At 40.2% G+C, this 13128-nt stretch overlaps 1 protein-coding gene across 1 annotated transcript; it reads left to right on the forward strand.

Annotated features, from left to right (window-relative positions):
- Positions 1–89: 89 nt before the first annotated feature.
- Positions 90–12642, forward strand: CHMP5 (charged multivesicular body protein 5). The gene is made up of 8 exons (XM_081103993.1): positions 90–250; positions 1384–1488; positions 2831–2877; positions 4513–4606; positions 4743–4814; positions 7617–7725; positions 9061–9173; positions 11375–12642. Exons 1-8 carry the CDS (start codon positions 182–184, stop codon positions 11423–11425), a joined length of 660 nt encoding a protein of 219 aa, XP_080960119.1. The 5' UTR covers positions 90–181; the 3' UTR covers positions 11426–12642.
- The last annotated feature ends 486 nt before the right edge of the window (positions 12643–13128 follow it).

Here is a 13128-nt window from a genome sequence, read left to right on the forward strand (position 1 = left end):
AATCTCCTGGAGCTCTTCTTCCCCGGAAAAGGCCGAGCTGAAAACCCGACAAAGGGATCGGGAAACTCCGAGAGGCACAGTGCGCTTGCGCACGGGGAGCCGGAAGTCAAGACCTAGGCGGTGTTGTCTCTGCTTCCGTTTCTGGTTTTGCTCCAGTGTTTGGGTTTTCTTCGCAGCCAAGATGAACCGATTCTTCGGAAAAGCGAAACCGAAGGCTCCGCCGCCCAACCTGACTGACTGCATTGGCACGGTGGGCGCTTGACTACACATAGCTAGGCTCGGGGCCTCTGAACCCCTTTACCCCACCCACCTCCCGGCTCCCGGCTCCTACTCCTCCACCCCATTCCCGGTCCCGGGCCCATTACACCTCGGCCCTTTCCACTCCACCTTTGTTCCTGTTACCCAGGTCGTTCCTGACGCCACAAACCAGGGGCCCCTGACCTATCGCTGTCTCCCCCAACTGGCACCTGACCCTTGATGCCCGCTGCCGCATCCACTCGCTCTTTCCTTATACCATACACACTTCCCACTTTGTCATTACCCCTCTTTCATCCCTCTCCCACGTCAGGACTCTCTTGACATCCTAGGTCAACATATCTGTACCTGATCCTGGATCTCAGTAACAAAATTCAGAAACCTGGTCCTGGACATTAAGCCACCACCCTCTATCTAGGGAACAGCATTAGAGCTCCAGCTCCCGCCAGTCTACAGCGCGCTCGCTCATTTCACACACCTGGTTGAGTTCCTAGCCTAGTGACTAGTTTCTGATTCTAGGGAAGTTACACTTAGTCGAGTGACTCTCAAATTATTTTTCTGCCCAGATGCACTTGAGGGAGACCCTGGAAAGTCAGGATTTGGGGGATGGAGTATAGTGTATAAAAGCCCCCCAAAGTTTCTGTCTGGGGATTCCATCCCACCCCTTTGGGCACATGCTGGTAAAGAGCCCAGCCCAGGCTGGAAGCCTGGACCTCCAAAGGGTTTTCCACCCTTCACCATGTGATCCTCTTTATTTTTCTTTTCTTCCTCCATATTCCTTTCTCTCTTGCTTCTTCTCCTGTAAGTATCTATCTATATATATAAAAGCATAACGGGCGGTTACCACTGGTCCACCAAACAACAGGTGGACCAGTTGCTATGATGCGCACTGACCACCGGGGGGCAGACGCTCAACACTGGAGCTGGTGGTCAGTGTGCTCCCACAGCCAACCTCCCCTGGTCAACCTCCCACAGCCCACCCTGGGCCGGCTGGCCAGATGGGCCCCTATCAGCCCCAATCGCCAGCCAGGTCAATGGACCCCCCACACACACACCCGTGCACAAATTCGTCTACTGGGCCTCTAGTATTGTAATAATGACCACTGCCTTTTATTTTTTTCCCTTAAGGTGGATAGCAGGGCAGAATCCATTGACAAGAAAATTTCTCGACTGGATGCTGAGCTAGTGAAGTATAAGGATCAGATCAAGAAGATGAGGGAGAGTCCTGCAAAGGTAAGGTAGGCAGGAGCTGCTGTGACAGCCTAATTTAAGCACCTGTGGAAATAGCATGTGGTGAGGGCCTGGTGAGAGATACAGAAGACATGCTCACAGTCTGGTAAGTAGAAAACCTATGTGAGGGAAGAGAGTTTACAACCAGATATGAGATGGAGACTGGGGCTTTGATCTAATGGAGAGAAGATACTGATTACATATCCAAAAGCATGTATGTGGGAATTAGCATATTCTGCTGAGAAAGTGGCAAACCTGGAGAGAAGGGCCGAGCCATGTTCAGGCATAATGAGTTGCCAAGCTGGTCCTGTTAGATAGGTGTAATAGGCTGATTAAGGAGTAGCATGCTGGGGAAAAAGTGGCCTTGATAAAGTCACCTAATTTCTTATTTTCCTCTTCTGCTAGGTAGAAACAGAATACTATACTAAAGTGCATGGATTGTGGATATAGAACTACCTTTATTGCTTCCATCTTTATAACATTAACCATTTGAGTGAGGATAAGTTACTTAGCATCAATGAACCTCAGCTTTCTCATCTGTAAAATGGGGATAATATCTATTTAATAGTGTGAGGATTAAATTAGGTAATTCATGTGACCTACAAAGTACTGTGTTTAGTACATAGAAACATTCAGGAAATGTTAGGTATTGCTAATACCTGTGAAGTAATAACATCTGCTTTCCCTTCATTAGAGGAGACAAATAAAATGATTTATGGAACCATATAGAAAGTGACAAGGGAAGAGACAAGAAGCTTTCCTCAGATATTTTAGTGACCAGAGGCAGGAAAGCTCATTTAGATTTGATGAGATGAAAGCTTAAACCATGGTGGTAGTCAGGAGAATGATATGATTCAATTTGAAAGTGAGTTCTGACAATTAGTAATAACTGTTCATGAAGAGACGACAGAGAGAGGAAAGGTAAGGTTGATATAAAGGTTCTCATATAAGAAGTGAGAGATCGATGGGGCTGTTGTTAGTCCCAAGGAGAGAGCAGGCTGAGGAGTTTGTGTGTGTGTGAGTTTGAGTGGATAGCAGGATGTCCAAGTTGGGGATCTCCTAAGGTAATTGGATATACAAAATCAGCACTGTTGGGGCTGAGGGTGGACTAAATATACACTAGGAAAAAGACATGCAGTTCATTCACTGAGATATGGGATGCAAAGGCAAAGAAGAATTGAGGCTTAATGACTGTGCTTGTGAGTTGAAGAATAATGCAGGAGACACCATATCTGCTAATTTGAAGAATAGAATAAGTAGATATGTACATTTGGGGATATGAAAGATTTGTTTTGCCATATATATACTTTTTACTTCTTTTCATTAAAATCTATTTTCTCCTCAGAATATGGTCAAGCAGAAAGCCTTGCGGGTTTTAAAGCAAAAGAGGATGTAAGTTATATGCATAATCTCCTTTCTTTCACAGATTTGACCAAAAGAAATGATCTTCCATCCCCTCAGGTTTTTATACCATTTTATAAGCATTCTTCATGTAATTACAAATTTCATGTAGTACATATATAGTTAGCTGGCTTTTTCTTCCCCTATATATTCAGCAACATCTGTTGTAGCACCATCCATTAAAAAAATTTTTTTTACTCCTCACCCTAGGATATTTTTTCTATTGATTTTCAGAGAGAGTGAAAGGGAGGGAGGGGGAAGAGAGAGAGCGAGAGAGAGAGAGAGAGAGATCGACAGGTTGCCTCCTGCACGCTCCCCAACCAGGGGCAGGGAGTGAACCCGCAACCCAGGTTCACTCAGGTGCCCTTGACCGGGAATTGAACCCACGACCCTTGGGTCCAAGGGCCAATGCTCCAACCATTAAGCCAAACCAGCCAGGGTGCACCATCTATTTAAACAGAACTTTTTGCTATGATAGGGATGTTATATTTATGCTGTCCAGTTCAAAATCTTTTAGCCATGGGTAGCTATTGAGCACTTGAAATGTGGCTAGTATGACTAGGAATTGAAGCTTTAATTTTATTTAATTTTAACAGTTTAAGTTTAACTAGCCATATGTGACTTATGTCTTCTGTATTGGACTGCCCAAATCTATAGGGTTTGGTTCTCCCATTATTTATTTAATTAGAGTGTGCCTTTAAAAAAAAAAAAAAAAAATATATATATATATATATATATATATATATATATATTTATTGATTTCAAAGAGGAAGGGAGAGAGATAGAAACATCAATGATGAGAAAGAATCATTGATTGGCTGCTGCCTGCACGCCCCACATTGGGGATTGAGCCTGCAACCTGGGCACGTGCCCTGACGGATCAAACCACAACCTCCTGGTTCGTAGGTTGACACAACCATTGAGCCACGCCACCAGGCTAGAGTGTGCCTTTTTAATTTTTGTTTGTAAAATTGGGAATCTTGGATATTTGTTCCCTCCCACCAGGAGATTTAAGGGTCCTTAAATAGTCTTACCCTTTGCCCCAGAATTCCACTTCTGGGAATTTAGCATAGAAAACAATGTAAAACATTATAAAGACATATATATATTAACACCTTGTAGCAACAAATGTTATAATATTAAGTGGAAAATAGTTTATAACTAAAATACATACAAAAGAAAAAGGCTGGAGAATTGCATCAAATGATATTTGATTAGAGCAGTGATTTTTCAGTAGGCGTGCTGCAAGACTTTTTAAAACATGCAATACCTGACAAGTCAGGAACACTGACCTCTTTTCCGTTAGATTGCCAAATTAAAAAATGACAGCAGCCAACATAACAATAGTCATCTGGTGTGAATGAATCAAAATTATATCTATTTTCTTATCAGATTGGCCAAAAAATATATTTTTTGGTCTACCGCAGAATTTTAGTAATTAGTTTATGTGTGCCATGAAATGAACAAGGTTGAAAATTGCTGGGTTGGAGTGATTGTTTTGGCCAATTTTATTGTATATTTAATTTAAAAACTCTTTTTAAAAAAGAAAATTCTTATTTAGACATACTTTCTTCTTGAGGATTTATATCTGTCTCACATTTGCCATTCTCAATTTACTCTGAAAAGGTATGAGCAGCAGCGGGACAATCTTGCCCAGCAGTCATTTAACATGGAGCAAGCCAATTACACCATCCAGTCACTGAAAGACACTAAGACCACGGTACTTCCATAGCACCTTTTCCCGTGATTTTATTTTATTTGTGTACTCTTGTGCTCTTTCCTGTGGTTTTTAAAAGACAGTTTAACCAGCATGGCTTTTTAAGACATTGTGTTTTTTTCTTAACCTTTTTTTTTAGGTTGATGCTATGAAACTGGGAGTAAAGGAAATGAAGAAAGCATACAAACAAGTGAAAATTGACCAGATCGAGGTGAGATATATACTGGCTTCTGCAAGAATGCACTAGTTTCTGAAAGAATCCAAATGAATGTTTATGTGATGGGAAGGGCACAAAAGGTATTGACCTTTTTGCCTGCCATTTACAAATAAGTAACTTTGAGAAAGGGCACCAAAGGTCTCGCTTTCCTTGTTAATGCAAGGTTCCTAATACCACATATGGCTAGTATGAAGATGAAATAAATGAGCTGGTGTATCTACATGCACAATGCCTGGCACATAATAAGCACCAACAAACACCCACTTTTCTGTTACTTCTAATTCAATGATTTTTAGTCTGTTTTCTCATTTGTAAAGTAGTTATGTTGCTGTCCATCTCCTAGGATTGTCATGAGTGTCAAATGAGGAGATATATGTAGAATGCTTAAAACAGTCCTAGTGTGGAGTTGGTTCTCTTTTCTAATAATGTTCTTTATATTTTTAATAATGTCATTAGGTCCTTAAAATTAGCATTTCTCTTGAGATCATGTTTTGGCTGGGACGTGAGCCCCAACCTGGGGCAGGGAGTAAACCTGTAACCCAGGTACATGCCCTTGATGGGGAATCGAACCTATGATCCTTCCATGCGCAGGCTGACATTCTAACCACTGAACCATAATGGTCAGGGCTTTTTAAATTTTTGTAAATGTTTTTTCCATTTTACTTTCTACCCTTTATTTGGAAAAACAAACTTCTGATTTGGGGGCTAGGAAGTAGTTTTCAAATGTTTTGAATTGCTCTAGAACAGTGGTTCTCAACCTTCTGGCCCGTTAAATACAGTTCCTCATGTTGTGACCCAACCATAAAATTATTTTCGTTGCTACTTCATAACTGTAATGTTGCTACTGTTATGAATCGTAATGTAAATATCTGATATGCAGGATGGTCTTAGGCCACCCCTGTGAAAGGGTCATTTGACCGCCAAAGGGGTCGCGACCCACAGGTTGAGAACCCCTGCTCTAGAAGTTCTGAAGTATAAGTGATGCTGATTTGGGCCTTCTGCACTATCAACACTTCCCCGTTATATGGAGTCTTCAGTAATGTGAAAAGTACATTTTCTGCATGTCCTTAACAGAGTAGAAGATATACAGTGTTAAGTGCTTAGTGTTTGACATATATTATTGCAATAAATTCTTACATAACCCTATGAAGTATGCTTTTAATAATCCCATTTTACTGATGAAGAATTTAAAGCTTAGAGACATTACTTTTCATGGAGTAATGAAAAATACTTAGCTTGGACATGTCTGACTCCAGAGTTAGCTCTTCAACCCATTATACAACTGCCCTTTATTGTGCTGTACCCTTTCTTAGATTGGTTTTACATTTGTTCTGGCCTTGGAGTAGTGTTCCAGTTAAGCAAGTAGATTATTCACAAATGATTTATGCCCTCAGTCAATGGTTTTCACCAGCCCGGTCTCAGATCTCAAACCTTTCCTTTTTCTATTTCTATTTCCCCAACCATGGCAGACCCAGTATAATTTTTTATACCACCCAGTTGTTTCTGCTACTGCCTCCTTTCTTACACAGTCTTTGGCTAACTCAAGAAGAGTGATTTGCTTATTTCAATTACCTCTTTTTCTCCATTAATTAGGAAAAATGTTGGTAGTGTAGTTGTTGCTTGATGTAATGTTTCAGGTAAATTTTCTATAATGACAGATGATGGGTATCTATTCTTACACTAGGACTTTGGATTTCCATGAGGCACCTTAAGTTCAAATGCAAGATTGCCAGTTTTGTTTCCATTTATTTATTTATTTTCTTGTTAATCCTCACCAGAGGATATTTTTTCCACTGATTTTTAGAGAGCATGGAAAGGAGGGAGGGGAAGAAAGAGAGAGAACAACAATGTAAGAGAGACACTTCTATTGGTTGCTTCCCGCACTTTCCCTGACTGGGGCCTGGGATCTAATCTGCAACCCAGGTACATGCCTTTAACTGGGAATCGAACCCATGACCCTTCCATGCGTGGGCCAACGCCCTAACCACTGAGAACCACTGTCCAGGGCCCTCTTTATTTTTAAGTTTACATTTTTACCACCAAAAACAGGAGGAGGATTATATAGGTCAATTATATTTATAGTTATTGTTAGGGAAAATCTTCAAACTTGTGATTTTTAAATAATTATTATTTTTAAAAATCTTTATTGTTGAGAGTATTATAGATGTGTCTCCCCTTCCATCTTCCCCCCCGTTGCCTCCCTCCACCCGGATCCTGCCCTACCCCAGGCCTTCACCACCCTATTGTCTGTATTGTCTGTGTCCTTGGGTAATGAATGTGTGCATATAAGTTCTTTGGTTAATCTCTTCTTGCCTCCCCTCCCCACTTCCCTCTGAGATTCGTCAGTCTATTCCACATTTCCATGCCTCTGGTTCTATTTTATTCATCAGCTTATTTTGTTCATTAGATTCCTTGTTCATTTATTATTATTATTAGATTCAGTTGTTGGTAGATAAGTTTTTATTGCCATTTTATTGTTCGTATTTTTTATTTTTTAAAAATACTTCCTTAAGCTCACTTTCTTTTAGTTTCAATGAGAAGGAACATGCAGGAGTTGCTTGAACCTGTCCTTTAGTGGAGCATCTGCTCAGCTGTTGACTAAAAATAATCACTAGCCAAGGACTGAGGTAAAAGAGGGGAGCTAACAGTTGTTGAGAACTTGTTATGTGCTCTGCATTTTTTTGTACATCATCTTTTAAAAAACTACTTCTTTCTAAGTTCAGAGGAGAGAGTAGGGGCAAGAGGCGGAGTAAAATGGTAAAAAATGAATTAAAATTGTGTCATATATTCCTATAGGATTTACAAGACCAGCTAGAGGATATGATGGAAGATGCAAACGAAATCCAAGAAGCACTGAGTCGTAGCTATGGCACTCCAGAGTTAGATGAAGATGACCTAGAAGCAGGTAAAGTTATGGGAAAAGCAATGCATATGTAGCTTTAGAGTCTGAAAGGAGGCAACCGCCTGGGACCTTTCCCCAAATGCTAGAGAAAATTCCTGTGAGGGTTACTTGAGAGGTAGTTTATGGTCCAGCCTTTGGGAAGACAGCTTGTGTGGCAGCCACATTGGACTTGCATACTCCACCTACAGCTCTGGGATGGACAAGCTCTGAAGGAAGGTCCACACAAAGGCCTCTGCTGCCTGGTGCTTGGTCTCTAAACACTGCCTTTCCCTGCTGTTTTCCTTTTGATTTTGGTCTCCCTATTTTGCTACTGGAACTCCTGTCCCTCAGAATAGCAAAGCAGATCAAGAAACAATAGTTGATAAATACTATTGTGCATCTACTATATACCAGACACTGTTAGGTTTGGAGATTCCGCATTGGAGAAAACAAATATGACCCCTGAATTCATGGAGCTTCTTAAGCAGGGGTAAGAAACTGCTTCTTTTCTGGTTCGGTCCCGGGTTTCGGCACAAAAAAAGGAAAGAAAAAAAAGAAAGAAAGAAACTGCTTCTTTCAAGTAGTTAATTGCAAGAGCACAAGTGGTTAGAGAAGTTTGGGATATCATGAAGCACATAACTGGGGAATCTAACCTATTTGGGATATGGGACCTAAAGGATGAGTAAGGCCCTGCTGGCTGGTGTGGCTCAGTAGTTGAGCGTCGACCTATGAACCAGAAGGTCACAGCTTGATTTATAGTCAGGGCACATGCCTGGGTTGCAGGCTCCATCTCCATGTTCTGCTTTTGCCTAGAGCCTCCCCAACCCCACTCATTTTTAAATTTTCTTATTTCCCATCTAGAATCTCCCCTAATGAGTCTTTGCCTGCTATTATTGTTCCTCCTGGGCACTTTCTACTCACTTTACCATGTACTTTTTTGAAAAGCCTGATTCATGTAATGATTACTTGTATACAACAATTTCTGCCTATTTTCATTCTCTTCTTTCAAGTTCAATAAATGAGAGAGAATTTTTTACATTTAATATTATCAGGATTTTCTAATTTGAATTGGTCAACTGGTAACTATAGATTCTTCTCATGAAGACTGGGGGCCTCATAAACCCATGAAGAATGGTTGTTTTGTTTGTTTTACTTTGATTTTTGTTTTTCATAGATTTTATCACATCAGTTCCATAGAAAATTTCTTACAATGCTGATCTTTTATTTTGAAAATAGAAATTAATAATCCCTTTTCCTTTGTTTTTATATGTTCATCTAATAAATAATTGGGCTTTCTTAACACAAGCTGCCAGTTTTCTTGTTGACTATTTTTTTTTATGTTGACTATTTCAATTTCAGAGTTGGATGCACTGGGTGATGAACTTCTGGCTGACGAAGACAGTTCTTACTTGGATGAAGCTGCATCTGCACCTGCAATTCCAGAAGGTGTTCCCACTGACACAAAGAATAAGGTGAAAGCTTTTTCTGTTTGTAATTTCTATGCAAATCATAAAGGTTTACGCTTGATCACCAGTCTGGGATTCTAAAAAGTACTATTAAGTTAAAACAAGGAAAGACTGTCTTGGTCATTATTTTGAGTACCCTTGAAAGCCCAGTTCTCTCACATTGGATTATGAACAGGCTGTGTAGATAATGTCACAGAGACCCAGGAATGTTTTTATACAGTGACAATTTATGTAATATTACAAGTTACCCTTGTTGTGAACTTGCACTGAGTGCCTTTTAAGTTTTAGACATTTCCTGGAAAAACATCAGCAGCACATGCATGAACTGTGCTTGGCTGCAGAGTAAAAGAAAGTTCTACTCTCCAGGAACACTGGTTAATTAGAGGGTGGTTGTTTTTAAACTAGGGATTAACAATTTAAGTATAAAACCTAATGTAGAATGATTCTAATTCAATATGGTAAAAGAAGCAGGACACTGGATTGAAGTCTCTGCCACTGACTGAGACCTTGGCAAATCACTTAGCTGTTTCAAACCTCTCTGGTCCTTGCATCTGTAAAATACAGGTATGATCTCACACAATTGTTGTGCAGATCAAATTAGATCTTGTATGTAAGGGCTTTGCGAACTTAGAGCCCTGTCCGAAGTGACATGGTTACTATTATTATTATAAATAGAGGCCTGATGCACAAAATTCATGCAAGGGGCTCGGCCCTCGCAGTCCCGGCTGCCTCGGCTGGCCCCTTGCAGCCCCGACTAATCCAGACCGGACGGCCGAACGAGGGCCGAGGCAAGCCACCACAGCTGCAAGCACCAAGCCCCTTGCATGAATTTTATGCATCAGGCCTCTAGTATAGGATAAAATTTTGCTGCATGTGAAATCCTGCTCATTCCATCTTGGGTCCTGATGTAGTGTGTCATTTTTTTGATGTTGCCACTGGACATTTACAGTCCTGGTGTTTTCCTTATCTCCCAACATGCACAGTGTAGTTGACAGAATACTTGAGTGGAAACCGGTCTCAGCTCTACCTTTATTCACTGTGTAACTTTGAGCAAATTAGCAATTCATGTCTCCTCTCTGAATTTCATCAGTGTTTTTCCACCTGTAAAATGTGGGCAGCAAAAGGTGGCCAGGTAATTTCTCAGGTCCCTTATAGCTGTTTTCTGTAAATGCTTGTCTTCCCTTACTCTACTCCTCCCATCTGCCTTGAGCTTGAGGTCATCTTATCTTTCTCTCCCTCACACCACCCCCACCCTTCTGGCCACTTCAAGGTTCCAGGTGCATAGGTTGTTTGTTATCAGCACACGTGAAAGAATTTTTATGAATACCACCATAGCCCACCCTTTTAATTCCCTGAAGCAGGTATGTTAGGTCTACTTCTAGAAGGTCACAGGTTCCTAAGTTGAAGTGCTGTTGGGATATGGTTTCTAAATTGATAGCAGTATCACTGCCTATAAGTTTGTAGGACAGTATGTTATGGCAGTAACTGCCTGTTCTGGGGCACTGCTCCTTCAAGGATTTGGGAGGTTATAAAAGTTAATTGCTCACTTTTAGGGATCAGAGTGAAAATGGGAATCTGGAGGCAAGGACTAACTCCTCAGGCTTTCCTCCTTGACCCTCCCAGCCCTGTTTTCCCCTTCTAGATTTACACTGCAGTTTCTTTCTGTTTCTGTTTCTCTCTTACTCTTCCTTTACCCTGTAAAGATCACCTCTTTGATCTCTTCTAGTTCTTGTCCAGGTTCATCACTTCCTTCCTTACCTTTCATAAAAAAAATCTCTCATCTTCTGATTTTGATTTTCATTGATTAAACATTTAGAGATGAGTTTTAACTATTAAATATTTGTAATCTTTTTTTTAATCATTTGAAAAATAGTGGCACTATGAGAATATTATGCTAAGTGAATAAGTCAGGAAAAGCTACAGAACCACATGATTTCACTCAGATGTGGGATATAAAACTGAAACTCATGGGCAGACAACAGTATGGTGATTATCAGGGGGAATGGGGTGGGGAAGTGGTAGGGATGGAAGGTATACTAGTAGTTTGACTTTGGGTGCTAGGCACAAAGTTTACTATTTAGATCTTGTATCTTAGAAATGTACACTTGAACCCTATATGATCCTATTAGCCAATATCATCCCAATACATTTAATAAAAATTTTAAAAAAGACAAATAGTGGTACTAAACATTGCTTCCTTTTTACAGGATGGAGTTCTTGTGGATGAATTCGGATTGCCACAGATCCCTGCTTCATAGATTTGCATCGCTCAAGTACATCTTGTAAAATAAATACGTATTCTGGGACTAGGAAATATTTATCTTTCCAAATTTATCATAACAGATTATGGTTTCTTTCCTTTCTTTGAAGGAAAAGTTAATTACATTGCTCTTTTTTTTCCCATTAAGAGACTCAACATTTGGGTGATGCTTTCTTTGTACTAAATTTTTATTCCTTTTCTCTTAGGAAAGACTAACTTACTTAAAAGTATCAATGGGCATGTATGATTTCATTCCTATAATTTGAAATAAAATCAAGGAAATGGGACTCTTTAGATTTTATGATAATTTAACTCCATTATCTCAAATTGACCTGATAAAATTGATAAGGCAGATGGGATTTCTGGGATTCTTCATATTATGATTCAAAATCATTTGCGGTATTATAGGTTGGTTAAAGTGATGGCCTTTTTTGATGAGTATTGTTGTGTCTTGTGAGTAAAGCATACTGTGTCCAATATTGGAATGGAATTAATACTATGTCATGAGTGGATGGTGGTTTTATTCTATGGTTCCCTCAGTATTACAGCCTGACTTGTAACAGTAATGAATATTTCTTGATATTTAATGTATAGGACATTTATTTATACTCAATAAATATTTTTCAAAAGGATATAACTTTAATAATATCACTTCCGCCTGAAACCTCCGCTGTAGAAACCAAATTTAATATAATTTTAATGTTGCCTGGCCAGTGTTTCTCAGTGGTTGAGCATGGACCCATGCACCAAGAGGTCATCGGTTCGATTCCTGGTCAGGGCACATGCCCTGGTTATGGGCTCAATCTCTGACAAGGGACATGCATGGAGCAGCCAATCAATATTGGTGGTTCTCTCTCATCCATGTTTCTATCTCTCTTTCTCTTCCTCTAAAAATCAATTTAAAAAATTTAATATAATTTTAATGTCAATTCAGCCTAAAAACTCCACTACAGAAATCGAATTTACCCAGTGGCATTGTGGTAGAGAGGAAAGATTGAGGAACAATCCAGGTTTGGGCCCTGGGTCTGCTATGTAATAGCTACTAGGTCGCCTCCTCACTTCTGTTTCCTTATTAGTAAAATTGTGCTCACCTCACAAGGCTCTTGTGTGGAATAATGGAGATAATTGTCATGAGTTCTTTGTTAACTGCAACATGCTGTTTTCATATGAGGGTTTATTAACAATAAAAAAGCAGGGGCTTCTTTCTTTTCTTGGGAGTGCTACAGCAAGTCCAAATTCCTGCCTGATTTCAGGATCTTTCATGATCCATCCTCCTTTCCACACTCAACTTTTCACCAACAACATTCCCTCCTCCACCTTGCTGGGTGCCTCACAATGCCACATGCACCAGCCTTTCATGTGTCAGCAGTTCACAACAGAATTGAGCATAAAATACAGAGTTCCCATATACTCCCTATCCCCACACATGCACAACCACACCCCCCCCCCTCCAACCCCACAACTATAGACATTCTGTACCGGAGTGGCACATTTGTTATAATCTATGAACCTATATTGATAGATTTTATCTCAAAGTCCATACTTTTGGTGGTGTACATTCTATGGGTTTTGACAATATACCTACCATTGAAGTACCATACAAAATAGTTTCACTGTCCTAAAAATCTGTGCTCTGCCTGTACCTCCCTACCTCCCCCTAAGCCCTGGCAACCACTGATTTTTTTTACTGCTTCCATAGTT

Source organism: Myotis nattereri, assembly GCF_964212035.1.
Source record: "Myotis nattereri genome assembly, chromosome: 12".
Classification (NCBI taxonomy): domain Eukaryota; kingdom Metazoa; phylum Chordata; class Mammalia; order Chiroptera; family Vespertilionidae; genus Myotis; species Myotis nattereri.

Excerpts from the sequence above, each read along its gene's own strand:
- CHMP5 (XM_081103993.1), top strand. The coding sequence starts at position 182 with ATGAACCGATTCTTCGGAAAAGCGAAACCGAAGGCTCCGCCGCCCAAC. Across the intron at positions 2,878-4,512 it reads GTTTTAAAGCAAAAGAGGAT|GTATGAGCAGCAGCGGGACA; the intron begins GTAAGTTATATG and ends TACTCTGAAAAG. Across the intron at positions 9,174-11,374 it reads CCACTGACACAAAGAATAAG|GATGGAGTTCTTGTGGATGA; the intron begins GTGAAAGCTTTT and ends TCCTTTTTACAG.